We start from the raw sequence: 18,434 nt of genomic DNA on the forward strand, positions 1-18,434 counted from the left end.
GAGTTTTGACCTCCTGGCACCCCTGGCACAGGCAGATTGCAGCGGGTCAGCCCCTGCAGTCCCTCCTGGTGTAGCTTGCTGTGATTTCTGCACTTTAACTCCTTCAGTACCAACTGTGGCTTTGCTCAGCTGTGCTTAGGGTGATTCTTGTGCAAAATCCCTCTCCCTCCTGTGCCTTTGCTGGGCAGCCACGGCCTCTCCAGCCCTCTGTGCCCTCTCTTGTCTTTCCCTCACACCTCCTTGGGCTGGCAGCCTGATCGATGTCATTTTTGACCTGCTGCTGGGAGGATGTGCGGCTGCACTGCTGCTTTCTGGGCTGCATGAAATACAACTGTTTCATCATGGAAAACTCTCCCTGTGGGCTCTCAGCGCTGTTTGCTGGGCTCAGCTTCTGGCAGCCCATCTTGTATTCTCTTGCAGCACCTAAACATGTCAAATTTCTGTAACAAAGTTTCCCTCGGCCAGGAAGGTCTGGAAAACTGATCCACAGCAGCCCATGGCAATTCGGTAACCTCATATGTGGCACCAGTGAGGGTAACGGTGTGTGAAATACTGAAAAGCCAAATCCATGATAGATAGACATGTTCAAAGGGAATGTGAGGTGTGAACAGCGTGCCTTTGCTCACAGGGAGTGTGAAGTATCTTCTGCCAGGACTCAGCAGCACTTTAAGAATAGTTGTGAAATTAAGCATAAATACCATGGTCCTGTGGTCCAGGCTCCTGGAATCACACCTATTTTTGGAGGTGGTGAGCAGCAGGCTGTAAGGCTCAGTCCACTGCCTTTAAGCCTTTAGATAAACCTGACATTGCAAGAAAGCAAAACCTCCAGGGATGTGGTTTCACAGACATTTAAACTGTTCTCTTTTCGGGCTGTTGTCCAAAAGGGCATCCTGGTTCCCCTGTGCTTCCTGTGTATCACTGGCTCGGTCAGCAGGATGATCTGACCCAAAATCAAGCCTGCAGCAAGGATGTTAAATTTTCCATCTGGATGAGGCCATGGGACTGTGGGGCTGACTGAGTTTTGGTGCCCTCTGAGGAGGTTCAGGGAGCTCCCTGTGCATTTTGGCACTCCTGGCTCACAGAAAGCCACTTGTGACACCTTGCCTGGAGCTTGGCACAAGGGAGACGGAGATGCCAGTAACATTTCAGAGCAGCAGCTTGTTGAGAAGCTTTCAGGCATCATTTAATAAGCAACCAAAGGTCTTAGCAGTAGGACACCCGTGTAGTCAGCATCCTCCTCCCCTCCAGCTGTTTATTTTCTACCCTTGAAATGTCCTGCAACCCCCACCTTGTGCTGTGCCATCACCAGCATCTGTGTTGCCTCTGAGCAGAGCTGATCTGCTGGAATAATGCTGCTGCTGCTGCTGCTGGCACGGGCTGGCAGGCAGCTCTGCAGCTGGGCTCTTGTGGGGTGTGGAACCAAGGCTGCCTGCTTCTGGGTTAGTCCCTGCACTTTGAAACAGTGAAAAGTTAATTTACTTCAGGCTACTATTGGGGGGATTCTGTCTTTGTACTTCCAGTGATGTTTGCTGCAAGGGGAAGAAATAAGGGTGGGTTTTATGCATTCTAAAACAGCTGGTCTGGCTTTGTGGGAGAGGGTGTCGACATTATTTGATAACCCTCTCTCATGTTTTCATGGCTGGTGAATGACAAAAGGGAGAAATGACTCTTCCCACCCTTTTAGTGATATGTTTTTCTTCCCAGGAACTATCCTAGCATATAAAATGAAACAAGAGCCCTCAGATAGCATCAATAGCTATAGCTGGCCTAAGTGTGCTATTTTATGGCAATGTCTTGTTTTTTCTCTGGAGAAAAGAAAATGTACCCCATTAAGTGCTCATGTTACAAGTCTGCACCCCAGGGGATAAATATTTCAAATATTAATGCTGAGTAATTTTTAAAAGGTTCTGCATGCATTTTATTTTGAGCATTCTGCAAATTATTTAAGACTACTAAAACAAAATGCAATTTAGATCAGCTCATCCTGTGATCAGTATGTGGTGATTTTAAAATCTGCTCTACCCAACAGCACAGTTGTGCAGCTGATCAGGCGTTGGTACAGTTGGGAAATTGGAATCTGGTGGTAGCTGTGGATCTGCAGGTAGACAAGATGTACAATTTACATAAACAGCGGAGTGAGGGGAGTGCTCTCAATATCCTTTCACTCCAATACAGTCACATGCATTGCAAATGAGTTACTCTTTTGGAAAAAGAGCTCAAACCTGACTTGCATTGAAGTTCTCAGCTATTAACATCAGCGGAGCCAGGGACTCCAGCCAGAACTTCTGTGATTTCCTTGATATCCCTCTTAGTACATCGCTCTAACTTTTCCATATGTGTTCTCTGATTTATAACACAGCAATACTTTATTTCACTGTTGTAAAATTTTTTCATACACTCAGCCCTGCCAAAAGCTTCATATGTTATTGATTAAACAAATTCCCACTGTTCCAGGATCTCGGCTGCTCTGAGTCTGGTGGTAACTTTAGTGGAATGATGAGTGCACTGGTCGATTGTACAGGAGGTGGGGAGATACAAGGCACCAGCACTTACTGCTGCTGATCAATAAACTCACCTTCAATTCGCAAAGTGGAGCTGCTTTTTCCACCGGTCAGTGCCACATCTCTCCTGAGATGGGCTGAGCTTGTCCATCAGCTGCAGAGTGCTGGTGGCTCAGGGTCATTTGTGGGGGAGATAATGATGATGTTTGATTTTAGTAATGTTGGGAGAAGGATTAACAAGAGCTTCATTTCGACTCCTTCACAGGCAATTACCAACAGCTGCTGCTAGAGAAGGGGTGTGATGATTAACACAGTGACCTTTGCAAGGATTGACTTCCCTTCTTGGAGGGATTCCTTTTGGATGGACTTGTGAGCCATTAGCACTAAGCACAGAGCAGGATCCGTGGGGGCTATGGGTTTTTGTGGAACAAGGTCTCTGTTTCACTATTAACTTAATTAGGTTCTAATAGAAAGGGTTTTCCTGTTGGACTGTGAGGCGTTTGCTCTGCTTCAGGGTTTTCTGCTTCTGTAAAGCTCCAGAGCTGGAGACATGGTCCTGCAGCTCCAGCCATCAGCTGTTCCTTTGGGGTTGTTTTGGTTCATGAGATTTTACTCACTGGCTTTGCTGCTTGTTGTGAGAATGAGGTGAAAGGGAGAGAAATGCAGTTCTGAGGGTTTGGTGAGGGCCAAGCAAATCCGATTTGTGCTTTTCCTGCATTGTGATGGTTCACAGCTCAGCATGACAAGTGACAAGTGGCATGGCCCATGGCATGGTAAGTGCCCAGAGCCGTGCCTGGGCCCCAGGGATGCACAGAGGAGGCTGCTGCAGGTTCCTGCATGTTCATGTTCAGAGCAGGAGAACAACACCCTCTCCTCTGCCAGGCTGTTCCTGCTGCCCTTTGGTGCATCCGAGAGCATTTTTCATGCCCGTGCCATGTAAGGAAAGTGCATCAGTCAAATGCATCTCCTTTTAATCCAAACACTGGTTTGCTTGGTAGGATTGACCACATGTACAAGCTCCCAGCTTTTCCCATTCCCCTTTTCCCCCCTTCCTTTCCACCCCTTGCCCAGGTTTGGCTGTGTAATGTCCTCACTTAAAAATCCTGTCGAGCTGCAATTATTTCGAGGTTTAATGACTCATGATTTCTATAATGTTTTATTTTGTTCACTTTCAGCATGTTTTTATTCCCCAGTCAAATAAAGGCTATTAAAAAACTCACCAAGTACAAAGCCTTCACTTTCCATTTGAGAGAAAAATGCTTCGAAAGCTGTATTGGTGCTGCACAGGTAAATAATTAGATTGCTAATGAATTAGCTTTGCTTTGAAGACAAAAGCTTCAGTGCTCCTAATTAGGTTGTGAGGAGAGACATAGAAATGCATGATCTTTCTCCCAAGGAAAAGGGGAGAAAAGGGGGTTTCCAACCCAGCTGAGACCAGGGACCACTGGTGGGACAGTGTTTTACCTGACCTTGGCCTCAGCACCTTCCAGCTCTTTGATATTGTTTAAATTCCTCAGTGAATTCAGAGAAATAATACACTTTGTCTGTGCAACACATTTCCTTTTCAGTTTCAAATTAATATTTGAATGGAATGGTTACTTAGTGCTGTGTTTTGAAACAGGGAGAGTGGAAGCCTGTGGTATATTTTCATTATATCACTCTATTATTTATACTTTCCATCATAAGCCCTATTACCATGCCTATCCTAAGATGAATTATGTCATGTATTTTTCTTTCCTCACAGAGCAGGATTTTTTCCCCAGGCCTTTGATCATTCTTATCACCCTCTCAAAAGCCCCTTTTAAGTCTGTATTAATACTCTTTTTCAGATGAGGTGAAAACTATTGTGGGATTAGGCAGCATCATTTTAATAATGTTATAATCTTCATACTATTATTCCCCATCCTGTTCACTAACCACACTAACATCTTGTTTGCCTCCCTCCCTATCCCCCCTTTTTTCCCTGGATTGCTGCAGATTGGGCTGCAGACACCAATGCTGTGGTTTCCTCCCTAGTTAATATTGCTAATTAAGAACCATGTGAAAAATACCTTGATTCTCCCCCAGTTAAAGTGCATGTATCAATTTTGGTGTCACATTTGGTTGACTTCTCCTGATGATTTGCTCCTTTTCTGGCTTTGATGAGCTTATCTCCATGTCCACTCTGTATTTGGCTACTTCACAGATTCATCTTCTTCCCCAGATCCTCACTAAATCTATTAGCTAGTGAATTTAATACAAATCCTTATGGCTTCCTCTGGATAGTTAACCTTTTGTTATGATGAAAATTCACTGTTTAATCCCATCTTTTTTCTCTTTAGATCAATGGCAGCATTTGCCCTCTTCCCCTTTTCTCCTTAGCTTTTTTGCAGCAAAATGAATTGCCATCTGATTTCTTCATCTCATAAATCCCTTGAATGGGTTGATAAAACCCCAGGACAAATCAGAAGGACTGGTTCCTTTGTCAGAAGCTGATGGTGGTTTATACCTGCGGGGAATTTCCTGTCCTGCCAGTGCTTTTGTTTGGCAGGTGAAGCCCAGGGGATTCAGGAGCCCTTTGTATCCTTCCCTGTGATTCACCCACAGAGCAGCGCTGCAGGAGGAGATCCCAAACCTGCTCTGCAGGTACCCAGGAGCAGTCTGACAGCTTCTGCTGCCTCCTCTGCCCTGATCCAAGGCATTTTAGGCAGAAGTGGTGGGCATTGCTGTTTACATTCCTAATTTCTGAGTTTCTACATCTGTGCTTTGGTGTCTGCATCCCCCCTGGGGAGCCTTTGGATTTGGGCACAAGCACCCCTGTGACTTGCTCTCCTCCTTGGAATGGGGAATTGGAATGCTCACCATCTGTGTTGTGTTTCAGCATCCCCATAATGGGAAATCTACTCCTCTCCATCTCTGAAAACTTACAACTTAGGGCTTTAGAAGCAAAACAAAAAGCTTATTTTTTGAAATATCTGTGTGCATGTTGTCTGAACTGACTCTCCAATGCAAACAGTAGCTCATACTTTGCAATAACAAGGCACAGGGGATATGAATTTTCCTCTCTCCTTCTGATGACGTATGTGCTGAGACAACATTAAACTCCAGCAAGATGTGCACCAGAAATATGATCAACACCTACTGCTGCAAAAAGAAATAGTGACTTAAAGGTGCCTGTGTTCCCTGGGGAGGGACCGTCGGTGGAGAGATGCATTGCATTTCTGTCTCATTACTCGGAGCTGCTGAAGGTTGAAATGCTGTTAAATATACCACAGGCTCTTATTAAATGGCCATATTAAAGAAAACAACACCAGACTGGAGCTGGGGAAAGCTCTTGCTTTATTTGAGGATCATTTTTTCAGACAGGCTGACTTTTAATAAGCCTCTTGCCCTGGCTGATGAGTTCTCTCAGCGTGAGTCTGATGCCGTGGGATGCTCAGACCCAGCAGCCAACCCAGGGGCAGCACAGGAGCCCTCCACTGACTGTGGTGGGTCTTTCCTGCTGCCATCACCCACCTGGGCAGCCAGTGCCTTTAGCTGGGTGTGGAGGGTGGGTACTGGTTTTTCTGAGATGCTCCAGAACAGCTCTGCATCCACTCAGGACAGTTCTTGAGCTCAGGCTCCAAGTTGGAGCATAGTGGTGGCACTGAGGGGTGCATTGGGGTGGTGGGGGCATCAAAATACATTATTCAGCCCCAGTTCAGGATACATGCTGTAGGTACTGACTGAACTGTAAGAAAGAGTAAATAAAGGGCAGAGGGTGAACACAAGGAACTAAACCTTAGCTGGTTTTTGACAGCTGTTTTGACCACCATTGCCCATTATGCTCCATCCCTGGCAGTGTCTGAGGCCAGGTTGGATGGGCCTTGGAGCAGCCTGGTCTAGTGGAAAGAGTCCCTGTCCATGGCAGGGGAGTGGGATGAGATGAGCTTTAAAGTTCCTTCCAACCCAAACCATTCCATGGCTCTGCTGACTGGGCCTCCCTGTAAGTGCCAGTGCCAGCAGCACCTAACCCAGCCCATTGCTCTGAGCTGGGAACCCCACATGCCACCCCTCTCCTTCCCTGGTCCCTGTCCTGCCTGGAGCTCTTCACACCTGTAGCTATTTTCCCAATAATCATCAGCTTTCTAGTGGTACTAAAGATTCTACTTTCCATGTTACTTTTTGGCTTGGTGGTAACCCCAAATTACAGCATAATGTAATTTTATAAACTTGAAAAAGCTTCTTTAAAAACTCTTTTTGCTTTAAATTTTTTTTTCTTTAAAAAATGATGTAAAAACTTTATAATTAAGAATCTTGGGATGTACCTATAATCAGCAGCTAGAAAATGTCTGCTTTGGCTGAGTATCCAGGTGGTTTGGGACACAGTGGAGAATTAAATGTCGCATAATGTTTACTGAATAGAGCATCCGTGTTTGCTGTGTGGTGATGGCACTGCTGAAACACACTTTCTGTGCAGATGAATCAGCCCCCAACAGGGTAATTGCAACTGCTGGAACCTTTTGGGAGCCCCCTCTGCCAGATACCACCCACTCCCCAAACTCTACCCTTGGCAGTGTTTGAATTGTTGCTCAGTGTGTCTTGGTGCTTAGCTCCTTAATGCAAATCAGGTTCTCAGTGGCTGCATACATCCCATTCTGCCAAAATATTTATGATTTTAAAAGATGATTCTGAAACTGGGAGCAGTGACCTGCTGGCTCACAGAAGGGAAGGTGATGTGTCTCAGCTTTCTCATCTCTCAGGAGCACTGTTCGTGTTTCTTTAGATCTGAAGGAAAAGACCTCAATCATCATCCTGCCTTTGGTGGGGGGGTGAGGAGGGGCTGATATTTGGGGATTTTGGATGCTAAACTATCCTTTCTTACTGCTGCTTAGGAGTCCTTTGCAGGGGATTTTGAGGGACAATTTGGGATTTGTTTATGGTGAGTCTCCAGAGCTGGTTTCTGCTTTTTAAAGCTAGATAAGCACAGGGCAATATTTTGCTTTTAATGATATAAATAGGTTATTGTGGAGTTGCTGCAATCTCTGTGTACCTGTGTGGAAAGTGCCTCACACCTGTGTGCTGCACCAGCCACCAGATTTCCATGTAAAGCAGGACTGCTCCTTTTGTGCCTCTCACAGGCAGAATTTAATTCACCGACACGGCACAGTAACTCCTTCTATCCATTTTAATGGTCCAGTGAAATTCTGTTAGCAAAAGACCTAATGAATGTTGCGATTCAATCAGGGCAATCTAGAGTGTAATGCGTGGAGCCGTGCCAGCATTATATAAATCATTAAACATCAAAACGTTAAAAAAAATAAAATAAAATTCCCTAATCATCAGCTAACTCCAGGAGCTGCTGGGAATGGCTGGGGTTGGAGGCAGCTGGGGCCAGCATGGGTGCCTGGCTGGGGTGGGACAGTGGCTCACCAGCCTGGTTCCTGTTCTTGCCTGTTGGCATTTTTGGGTACACAGATGCTCCAGCATGGAGAGGGTTGTTTGTGGGCTCTGCAGTCCCCCCAGGCCCTTGCAAGTCCTAGAGGGGGAAGCATTTATTTCTTAAAGGGGTGCTTTAAATAAAATGAGGGAAAACAGTCATTACAGAGACATTTTCTGTAGGCAGATGAATTTTCTGCTCCAGCTTCATTTACATTGTAAGGGAACTGCACTTCTTCTTGCTCTTTTGGCTTTGGGAGTTCGTGCAGCAGCGGTCAAAAGGTGCAGTTATGCTCTAGAAGCCAAGATTTTGTAGAGATAAACAGTTTAGAGGTTTGAGGGTTGTTTTTAGTTTTTAAACCAAGTCTCTTGAAAGTCTTCCTAATGAGAAGCAGGTCCAGCTAGCAAAGACTGTGTGTTTGCTTTTGAAAAGATTGAAATGGAGGGAAATCTCTGGCGTTAGCCGTGAGTCCACTCTGCTGGGAGAGGTTATCAGCAGAGAACAAAACCAAAAGTAATTGGAACTGAAATATGGACGTGCTTAAAATGCACTGCAGACTCTCTGGGAGGTTGGAGTGTGATTGGAAAGACGAATGCAAAATACAGAATTATAACATTCTTGACTCTGTGTGATAGTATGTATGTGTGTCTGTGTGTGTGTATATGGATGACTGTGTGAGATTTCAGGGTGGGGGTTTTATTGGCACTGGTCTGATTTTATTTCTGTCTTCTGGTTTAGGATCAGATTATTTTGCTTTCACAGAAACTGAAAATGGATGTGGATGCAGTTGTCCCAGCCCTCACCTCTCCTAGCAAACATAGTTTGCACTTTAGCATCACTTGAATAAGAATGAAGACACAGAATTCTCCAAAATGGAGAAATACTTTTTATTGAGAGGTTGCTGTCTTAGGTGGGTAAATCCTTTGGGGAGGCTGCAGGAGCTCAACTCTGTGGACACCCACAGGCTCCTGGGGAGCAGCCCATAAGCCCCTCCAGCCTGTGCCCATCCCTTGCATGGTGCTGCATCCCAGCTGCTGAGCAGTCACAGGATGTTCTGGCCTGGAAGGCACTCACTAAGATCATCAAGTGCAACTCCTGAAGGGCCTGTTCAAGCCATCCCTGCCTTTTGCTTCCCCAGTGGTTTGTGCTCAGCAAACCCAGCCCAGGTTCCTCATCTAAATCACAAAGCCTGGCAGCTGTGTCCGGGCACAGCCGTGCAGGAGAGGGGTGTGGGGAGACATTGGTCAGTGAGTGACGCTCAGCTGGACACTCCTGTGGCCACTGTCCCTCAGCCTGGGGCTGCTCCCCCGCCAGGATCCCCTCTGAGAGCTCTGCACTGGGCATGGCATGGACAGATGGTGGCTGGCACTCAGCTGTGCCCAGCACTGCCTCCCTGCCCTGCTGAGCACTGGCTTGTATGAGGATGCCTGATTCCCACTTGGAGCCTCACAGCCAGCCTGCTTCTAAAAACAGATTGTGAGAAACCATTGTGTGCAGATATGGGCCCTGGCAAGGTGAGAAATGAGTTCTTTGCTCATGTGTGCTGCAAGTTTGAGAGGGTTTTGGTCTCCCAGGACAGTCCTGCAGCCTGTCACCTAAGACTGACTTTCTTTCTTAAACCAGTATATTTTAAGCCCAAAGCAATGTGTTATCTCTCAAGAAAAAATAAGCTAAATATTTATTTTTTTTAGATATAGCTAGGAGTTTTTGTCCTGCAGTGCTTGAGTCTAGGGATATTTTAAGAGCTCTGTTATCTTGTGCTGGGAGGGAATACAATAAATATGTAGATAGGGAGTGCTGCTGGTTTGAAAGGTATGTAAAGGGTCTGTGCTGAACTGACACTAGCTGAAAAATTTGTTCAGCCTAATTAGCAGCAAATCACTTCTGTGTCCAACCTTGCTTGTGGAGATGGGAGCCAATCCCCCCCTCTTTATCCTCTGCTGCCCTTCGTGGGTTGTCAGAGCCCTCCCTGGCTCAGAGGTGAAGGTTTTTGTGAGGACACAGATCTGCAGCCACATGTCATTGCAGGCCAACAAGTGCAAAATTACTGGAAATTCATGGGAAACTGTACACCCATCTCAGGCTTTGTCTAGGATTGTTCAGGCTGTCATCAGAACCAGTCACGATCGATCAGCTTTTAAATTTAATGAAATTTTAATTAAAGAATGGAAAGCCTACGAAGACATCATATGACAAGAGAGCTGGAAGCAAATACAATTTAACTTCCAACCATTAACCAGAAAAGCAGCAAATGGTTGACTGCACATCACCATTGCAGTCTAAGGAAAGTACAGCTCTTGGCTTCGGCGGGCAGGTCATTAGTGACTGAATAATCAGTGACATTTCCCTTCTAAATCTGACACAAATGAAGTGCAGTGCTCTGGAAAAAGCCATTAAGTGCAAAGCCTCGCCTTTACTCTGCTCCAGGTATTGCAGAACAAGATCTAATGGCAGCCTTTAGCTGTGATTTGGCTTTGATAGCATCCACAGGATAGGAACCCCCAGGATGCCAAGAGCCAAATGCTTCCAGCCTTGCATGAGCCATCATGTTGTGCAAAAACAGAAAGTGAGACTTGTTCTTTGCTGGTGTTCCCAGATGCAGCCAGTAAAAGATACAATAGGAAAACCTATAATGTGGAATATTGGGAAGCTGAATGAAGCTGTATTCTTATGTCTGAGAGGCAGCAGCAGGTAAAGGTCTCACTGATCGTGGGAGGAGTTTTTAGAGCCTGACATCCTCCTGAGAATTCCTGTGGCAGCTCTCAAAGCTGGGTGTTAACTTGTTTTTCTGCATATTTGAAAATGTTTTTTCGAGGGGAGTGGAAAGCGAGCAGCACCGCACAGGAAAAAGGAAGGACTGGTCTTGTTTATGTCTCTGCCTTGAATTTCTCTGAATAACGTGTTGTCAGATGGACCAGTCATCAAATGGGTGTAACTTCCTCTGCTCCCTCCCCGTGTGCCATGGCTTTGAAAATAATGTCAAAAGGTTAATAGGAGCCAGACTGCCTTGGGGGGGTCCCTTGTGCTGAAGGAGTGAGTGTTTAAGAAGGTTTTTCTTGGGGGAAAGACTGAATAGGGGAAACTTTTTCTAGGCAAAAGCATTACCAGTACCTGGACTGGGAAGCACTGTTGTCTTGGAAACTCTGCACTGAAGCTGGATATGTCTGATTTTCAAAATTCCTTTTACTTTTTCTTCATGGAACCCGAAATAGAAGATTTTTTTATGCAGTCAATGTATCTTTTTCAATTGCTTTGATGTATATTTAGCCCTGTGTTGTGAAGTTCCAGTGCAGTATTTTTTGATCATTAACTCTCCTAGTCGTGTTTGGGTTAAGAGTCTACTATTCAGTGGATAAATCTGCTTTGGGTATAGTCTTGTGAGTTATAATCTTACTGAAAACAAATGAATAACCACAGATAAAAGTGTATTTTTAATGAGTAGTTTCATTAATAATGGGAAAAAATGTCCCGGGAAGGTTCATTAGTGGCTCACTGATTCCACTCCCAGCTGTTGTATAGTTAGTTCTGACTGAAAGCTCTTGATAGTTTTATTGCTCTGTTTACAGATCATGGGATAAGATGTTGTTTCAAAACAAAAAGCTCTGTTACCCTAGCAGAAGGGGTTTTTTATACATTTATGATGCATCCTAAAGGTGTGTGCCCAAACACTTGAATTCATATAAGCATCCAGGCAGTTGTTGCTATGTGATTTTCTTTATCCTGATGTGTTTTGGAGAGGTTAGAGTCCCGAAATCTCTTTTGGCTGTTAAAATTTGGGGTTCTCTTCCAAATCTGGAGGAGGTGCTGTCTGCACCCTTGTCTCACTGCAGGGCAGCATAACCCCTTACCAACATCTCTCTTTCCATCACTAGGGCTGGTTGTATTTGTGTGTCCAAAGAACGGAAAACAAGCTAGGGAAGGTTCAACCTGTAGAAAAAGATAGATTGGATATTAGGAAAAAATCCTTCAAGTGAAACCAGCCAATCATTCACACAAGGTGCCCAGGAAAGTGGTGGAATCACCATCCCTGAAGAGATGTAAAAGATGTGTAGATGTGGCACTTGGGAACGTGGTTTAGTGGTGGTCGTGGCATTGCTGGGTTAATGGTTGGACTCAATGATCTTAGAGGTTTTTTCCAGCCCAAACTGTTCTATGATTCTATTTCTACATGACCCAGAAACCCAAGCTGAAAGAGGAAAAATGGAAGTAGCTTTATTATTGAAGTTCTGAACTTAAACTCCCCTCCCTGTGACCCTGTTGCCAATGGGTGCATGCTGGATCACAGCTCCCTAAATCCATAATTTAAGGACTGAGGAGGCAAGGGAGGTATGAGTGAAATCCTTCTGAGCACAGAGGACTGAGCTTCTCCCTCTTCCCCATCCTCAGGTGACGTTGTGGACATCTACCAGCGAGAGTTCCTGGCGCTCAGGGACCGGCTGCACACGGCCGAGCAGGAGAGCCTGAAGCGCTCCAAGGAGCTCAACCTGGTCCTGGAGGAGATCAAGAGAGCCCTGTCGGAGAAGCAGGCCCTGAGGGACATAAACCGGACCTGGAGCAGCTTATCTGGTGAATAAACAGGCCTTGAGCATCTGGGGCTGTGTTGGAGCTGTTTCTGATGAGGAGGTAGAGAGGTGTGTGTGTGCGCAGGGCTGCGGACAGGACCTGCTCTTCTCTCCCCCAGCACGAGCAAATTGTGGAGTTCAAAGAGACTTGGGAGCTCTTAAACTCCTGTTTAATTAGAGGTGCATAAGCATCATTAAACACGGATTTGCCTCTGCCGAGGATATTTGCCAATTTGCTTGCTTACAAGCTTTTTTTTCTCCCTTGCAAGTCATACACTCTGTTTCCTATGGCTGTATTCAACCCATATGGAAAATGGGTATCCAAAGAGAGGGGGGAGGAAGGAGTTAGGCTGGCTGAGCACCCCTCACCAATTTATTTGTTCTTTTGTTTTTTTTTTAAGTTGCTCGGTTGAAGAAAATTGGATCTCAACAGAAAGATCTGATTTGACCTTCATTTTATCTTCATTCTCCCCTCTCCTTCCCAAATATTTTGGGACTTCTTTAAGGCCCTCCTGGCTTCTGCTGAACTTTAATTGGGTTTGTGGTAGCATGTTAAAGGTTGGCCTGATTTTTTATAACCCAGCAGTAGTCTCGGGTGGCCAGGCTGCTGTAAAAAGGCTTTTTGCCTTGCAGTCTCTTCCTACTACCATGCCTTGCAATTGATTCCCTTTTCCTTTTTAAGACGAAACCAAGTTAAAACTGTGGAATATCACCAACAAGAATGTGCTGCACCTTCCCACCATCTTCCATCATTTGCCACATTTGCTGTCAAAGGAGAACAGTCTGCAGCCAGCCGTGCATGTGGGACAGGGGCGCACTGGAGGTAAATGGGAATTAGTGCTGCTTCTGGTGCTCTTCCTCACCTTGGTGCCTGTCCCTCCCCTTTCCTCCGGGCCTGCCTGTGGCATAGAAACCAGCAGGACTGGAGGAAGGGCTGCATGCATCATGCAAGCTTCCTTGGTTATGGTGACATGTGGGGTGGGTGAGCCATGTCACGCCTGCAAGTCTACAGGGGAGTGCTGTCTGTGCTCTTGACTGGCCCTAAAATGTTCTTGATGCTTCTGCCAGGTGTTGTTTGCTGCTTTCCATATCCAGAGTGCTCTAGACTTTGCCTGGAAGGGCTTCAGATGAAAGCATAGTTTGTAGGGTGCTTCATGGAGACTGTAATCAAACTAAGGAGACAAATCCCATTGGTAGCAGGACTTTGGTTACTTCATGATTCCCCCTGCTCCCAAATCCCAACCCAACGCCAAACGCCTGAGTTGCACCTGCTAAACTGGAGTGCTTTTGGCCATGGGAGGGGTTTGGAGAGCAAGAGGTGGTCTTCAAGTTGCTGTTCACAAGTTGAAAAGGCCCCTGGGAGGGGGAGGGATTTGTGGTGTTTCCTTAGAGATCATTCTTTCAGGGACAAAAAGCAGAGCTTATCTGAGTGCCCGTGGCTGCCCTGCCAGCCCAGCACGATGGGTGCTGCTGGCACTGGGCTGAGGACAGGAGTGTGGGAGCCCTGCATAGCCCGGGAACCCACCAACCTGCTGCTCACTGCTGGTTTTTAATGGCAGAGCCTGGCACTGACCAGGTGACTGTCATGGGAGCAGAGCAAAGTGTCCACCACAGCCCCTTCTCTAAAATCTCTCCGTGGCCCTGGACAGTGTCCGTCGTGATGGGAATCCCCAGCGTGAAGCGGGAGGTGCATTCCTACCTCACCGACACCCTCAACTCCCTCATCTCAGAGCTCACTCAGCAGGAGAAGGAGGATTCTGTCATCGTTGTCCTCATTGCTGAGGTAAGACACAGCTTTGCCAGTTTGCCCCCTTTCCCTGCCCCCATCCCACTGTCTGTCAGGCTTTGTGCCAAACAGGGTGCTGCCCACCCGGACACCAGCTCTGCCACTTGCTGAGTAGATAAGCCTGGCCTTGGGCTGCCATCCAGTGGGATTGGCAGGTGTGTCTTGCCCAAAATGAGATGCTGGTTGGGCCAGAGAGGATCAGGATGTGAACAGGCAAACATGTCCTGTTAGCAGCTACAGGTGTGACACAGCTCACCTAAACCATGATGCCTCCTGCAGGGCAATTGAATGGATATCCACAAAATGAGCTGGAGCAGCCCCATGAGCAGGAGAGCTCTCAGACCTGCTCCTGCAGCAGCTCTGTTTCTTCACATACCTGTAACACATTAACACAGCACTAAACCCCTCTTGAAACCCAAGAGCTGGTAATTTGGGGTTGAGACTGATATGCCTCTTGGTATTGGTGCCTGGAGCCCGGAGTCAGTTGCTGAATCCAAGGGCTAAAAAGCCTTGATACATTAATCCACAAGAGCTGCTTTTATCTATGGGTTTAGGTGGTTATTTTTCTCCATGGCTTTCCTCTCAGGATTATTTTCTTGAGCCTGAAGTGCATTTGTCTTAATTTCCAGAAATCCAGTGAGAAAGATAAACCTCAGTAGCCTGTTACTGGGAGCGGAACAAAGATGAATGTCTGGGTTTGCTGCCTGTTTGCCCATAATTTGACATTTTGAGTAGCATTTGGCCTTCAGGGCTCTGGCTGGTATTTTATACAGAGAGAAGGTGTGCACAGATGGGTGCAGCCCAAGGGCCCAGGACAGAGTTTGGTCCTGGCTGTCATTTGTCTCCCTTGGAGCCAGGACAAGTTTGGTGACTGTGTTTGCAGTGGGTAAATTGAAGCCTGAGAGGTTTTGAGACCCAGACCAGCTCCTGTTTTGTACTACAGTAATGCTACTTTATTTGACTTAAAAACAAGGTGCCTGCTGTGATGGCAGCTCCTGATTTTCGATTCAGTTGTTGCAGATTCCTTTGGCCAAGTTTGGTCTTGGAGCTGCACAACATCCTTCTGTGGAAGTGTCTGCCACTGCTGTGCCTGCTCTGCCTCTTCCCAAAGTGTTTCTCCATGTACCTTCACTTGAAAGAGCTCCTTGGGATAAAGAGTGAATAGAGGAGAGGGTGGAACCTGAAGCAAATGCTGAGTAATTTGGAGACTCAGCACGAGTGCAGCAACTGAGTGTCCTTTCTGAGACAGGGACTTCTCATTCCCAAGTGTCACTGCTGGCCACTGCAGGTGTCACCCACAGTGGCTGGGCTGCCTGGGGAAGCAGGGGCTTCCTTGGCTGCCTGAGGGGAGCCCTGGGGTGAGATGGCTGGCTTGGCTGTCACCAACCCACTGCTTCAGACACTTGGAGTGGAGCTGCATGGTTCCTGCCAAGGCCAGGAGCATCTTTCCTGCTTTTGTTTTTCCTATTGCTGTTTTCTTGGCACGCTGAGGTAAGACATCAGTCCAGCACTAGGACTCCAAGCCCTGTGTAGGAAAGGGACCTTTTCCTCTCGAGAAAACCCTCCCTTGTCTGTGTGCCAGCACAGAAGTGCTGTGCTCAGCCTGTGACACACATCCCGGTGTCTCATTCTCACCTCGCCCGGCAGCAGCTGCTCCCGACTTCTGTAGTGCTGCCCTGGCAGATCCCCCCAGGACGTGCAGCCTCATGGTCCCTATTGCTGCTCAAACCAGTGCCACCACCAGCAAAAGGAACAGATTCTGCTCCTGGGTCCCTGCCCTTTGTTCAGGGGTTTTGTTTCCCTGTCATTGTGCAGATGGTTTCTGTCCAGTGCCTGTCCCTGTACCTCACCCGCAGACAGGAGCGAGCAGCTCTGGCCACCTTTGTCTCCCAAATGTTGTGGGTTGCCACACTGATTGTGGGAACAAACTGGGGCTTTAGGGAGAAAAGCGTCAAAATTAACCTGAAATGAAAAAGTTTTAAATAGACCCCTCTTTTTAACCAAAGGGTACAGAGGATTCTCTGCAAAGAATATTCTCTTGGATGCAAGCCAGCGTGTGTAGGGAAAAAATAAATAACCCAGAGGTTAAAACTTGTGCAAACACTTGGTGCTGGCAGGGACAGAAGTGCCAGGAGAGCACATGGGAAAGATGTGCAGGGTCTTGTGTCCTTTGGGATGGATTTTGGTGTGTGATGCCTTTGGTTAACACTGACCACAGAGGAGGGCTCCTGGGAGCCTGCCAGCGTGAGAGCAGTAAAGCTGGATAAAAGGAGACATGAAGGTGAATAAAGATGATGCAGATGTGCTGACAGTACCCTGGGATGTGTTGAAGAAGATTTCTGAGCCGTGGGGGACACAGGCTGAGGCTGAGGGGTCTAACACTGCTTTTCTTTTGTTTTCAGACGGATCCGCAGTACACAGCCGGAGTGGCAGAAAATATCAAAAACTTGTAAGCACTTCCAAGTATCTTCAGTGTACAGCCTGTGCCTGCAGCAAGGCCAGGGAACGGCTTCGTTAAGGAGAAACACACTTTTCTGCTTCCCTTTTGTATTTTTTTGTTGTTGCTTGGGGTTGTTTCCTCTTTTTAGACTTTGTGCTGTCTTTGCTAATGCTGCTTCCACTTTCTGCTTGTTCTGAAATGCATCCCGTATGTAGCTTCCAGGAGGCTGCTTTGTGCTCGAAGTATTTAACACACATGGTCATTTCGCTCTGTTTTGCTCCTTCTGCCCTGGGGCATTGTGAGGAGATGGATTGTTTAGATTTACAGCTATCCTGGCAGTTTTTCAGAGTCTGCTGCAGCCCTGTACTTGCTCTGTGCAGTCTGGGCAGTATAGTAAGCACACACGAATGCTCCTGCCTTATTTTGCTTTAAAATCCGTGATCCATCTTTCTTCCCACTCCAGCCTGTTTGTTTTCCCCTTGTTCCAGGCTCTAGTTACATTTGTCTCTGGTGCTGGCTGCTATTTATGTCCTGCAGCCTCAGTGGCTTTTGCAGCTTGGGCTGTGGCTGTTTGAGCAGAAGCTGGTGATGGATTATTAACAGTTATTAACAATTATTAACCGTGAGCCGCTCCAGGCGCTCACGGCCCCAGAGCTGGGAGGCAAAGGGAGAGAAGAGGTGGCGGGGAAGGGGCGGTGACTCCGGTCCGGCTCCTGCGGCCGCTCCTTGCCAAGGGATCGCAGCGGCCGCACGGAGGAGAAGGGAAAGGGCAGCGAGCGCATCCCGGCAGCGCCCCTCGTCCCCGAGCCAATGGTGGCAGCACGGGGGCTGGGACCTGCCCTGTGCTCCCGGGCACTGGCAGAGCAGCTGGAGCAGAGCCCTCCATCTTGCAGTGCGGGAGCTGGCAGGGCTCCCCTCCTGAGCCTGCGGGCAGCGGGACGCGCTCGCCGCGGGATAATGGGCTGATTGTCCGATGGCTCCTGATGAAATTACCGGGCGCTGCTGCGGAGAGTGCCTCTGCCTACAAGTCCTGAAACTTTAATTGGCTTAATGACTTGATTTCTCATCATCCCCCTCTCCAGTGCCTCCTGCCCCTCCCCGAGCCACTGAAATTATTTTTCTTCCTAATAGAATTGAGGTGGTGTGGGGCCAGGGCAGGCTGGGCTTCTCTCGCAGGAGGGAGGAAGCTGCTGCTGCTTTGCTGCAATGTTTTGTCAGCTCAGTGAGAAGCTGCTCTTTCACTGCTGCCTGGAGAAGGGACGATTTGAAAATGTTAGCTGAAAGACCTGCCGGTCCCAAGGAAGGAATAAGGAAGGGAAAAAGGAGTGAGAAGTTTTTGGCGGCGTCGCTGCTTTGTCTCCCTTTGCCCCATCTCCCGTCCTCCAGGCTCTGCACAAAGGAAATCAGCCTTGCACCAAATGTTCTCGAAAAGGCAGGGTAAAAATAACTGGTTTTCCTGCTTATCTCTCACAGTTAGAGCAGTCCCGGGGTATTGCTTGCAAGGCTGATGTAGGTGCCTGCTTCTCAGATGGGTGACATTATTTTCTGTTGGAGTTCAACTCTTTAAAGGTTTCTTAGCCACATTATAAGAAAAGTAGATGCTGATTTTATCAGCATAAGAAAGCTAGGTAGACTTCCTGCTGGCTCTCTGAACTACAGCACAGCAGTGTTTTAAGGAACTTAGCAGAAATGTATAGCACAACCTCGTCAAAATTAATTTTAATTACTGATGCATTTGGAAAATCTC

General features: G+C 47.2%; 1 protein-coding gene across 1 annotated transcript in view; it reads left to right on the top strand.

Annotated features, from left to right (window-relative positions):
- MGAT4B (alpha-1,3-mannosyl-glycoprotein 4-beta-N-acetylglucosaminyltransferase B) overlaps positions 1-18,434 on the top strand; it is a 50,396-nt gene that overhangs the window by 22,608 nt on the left and 9,354 nt on the right. Inside the window, exons 2-5 of the mRNA XM_058034698.1 lie at positions 12,286-12,465; positions 13,144-13,284; positions 14,111-14,244; positions 16,650-16,696. Coding sequence (XP_057890681.1) covers positions 12,286-12,465; positions 13,144-13,284; positions 14,111-14,244; positions 16,650-16,696 — 502 coding nt within the window. The remainder of the gene's footprint in view (positions 1-12,285; positions 12,466-13,143; positions 13,285-14,110; positions 14,245-16,649; positions 16,697-18,434) is intronic.

This window comes from Melospiza georgiana, chromosome 15 (assembly GCF_028018845.1).
Source record: "Melospiza georgiana isolate bMelGeo1 chromosome 15, bMelGeo1.pri, whole genome shotgun sequence".
Classification (NCBI taxonomy): domain Eukaryota; kingdom Metazoa; phylum Chordata; class Aves; order Passeriformes; family Passerellidae; genus Melospiza; species Melospiza georgiana.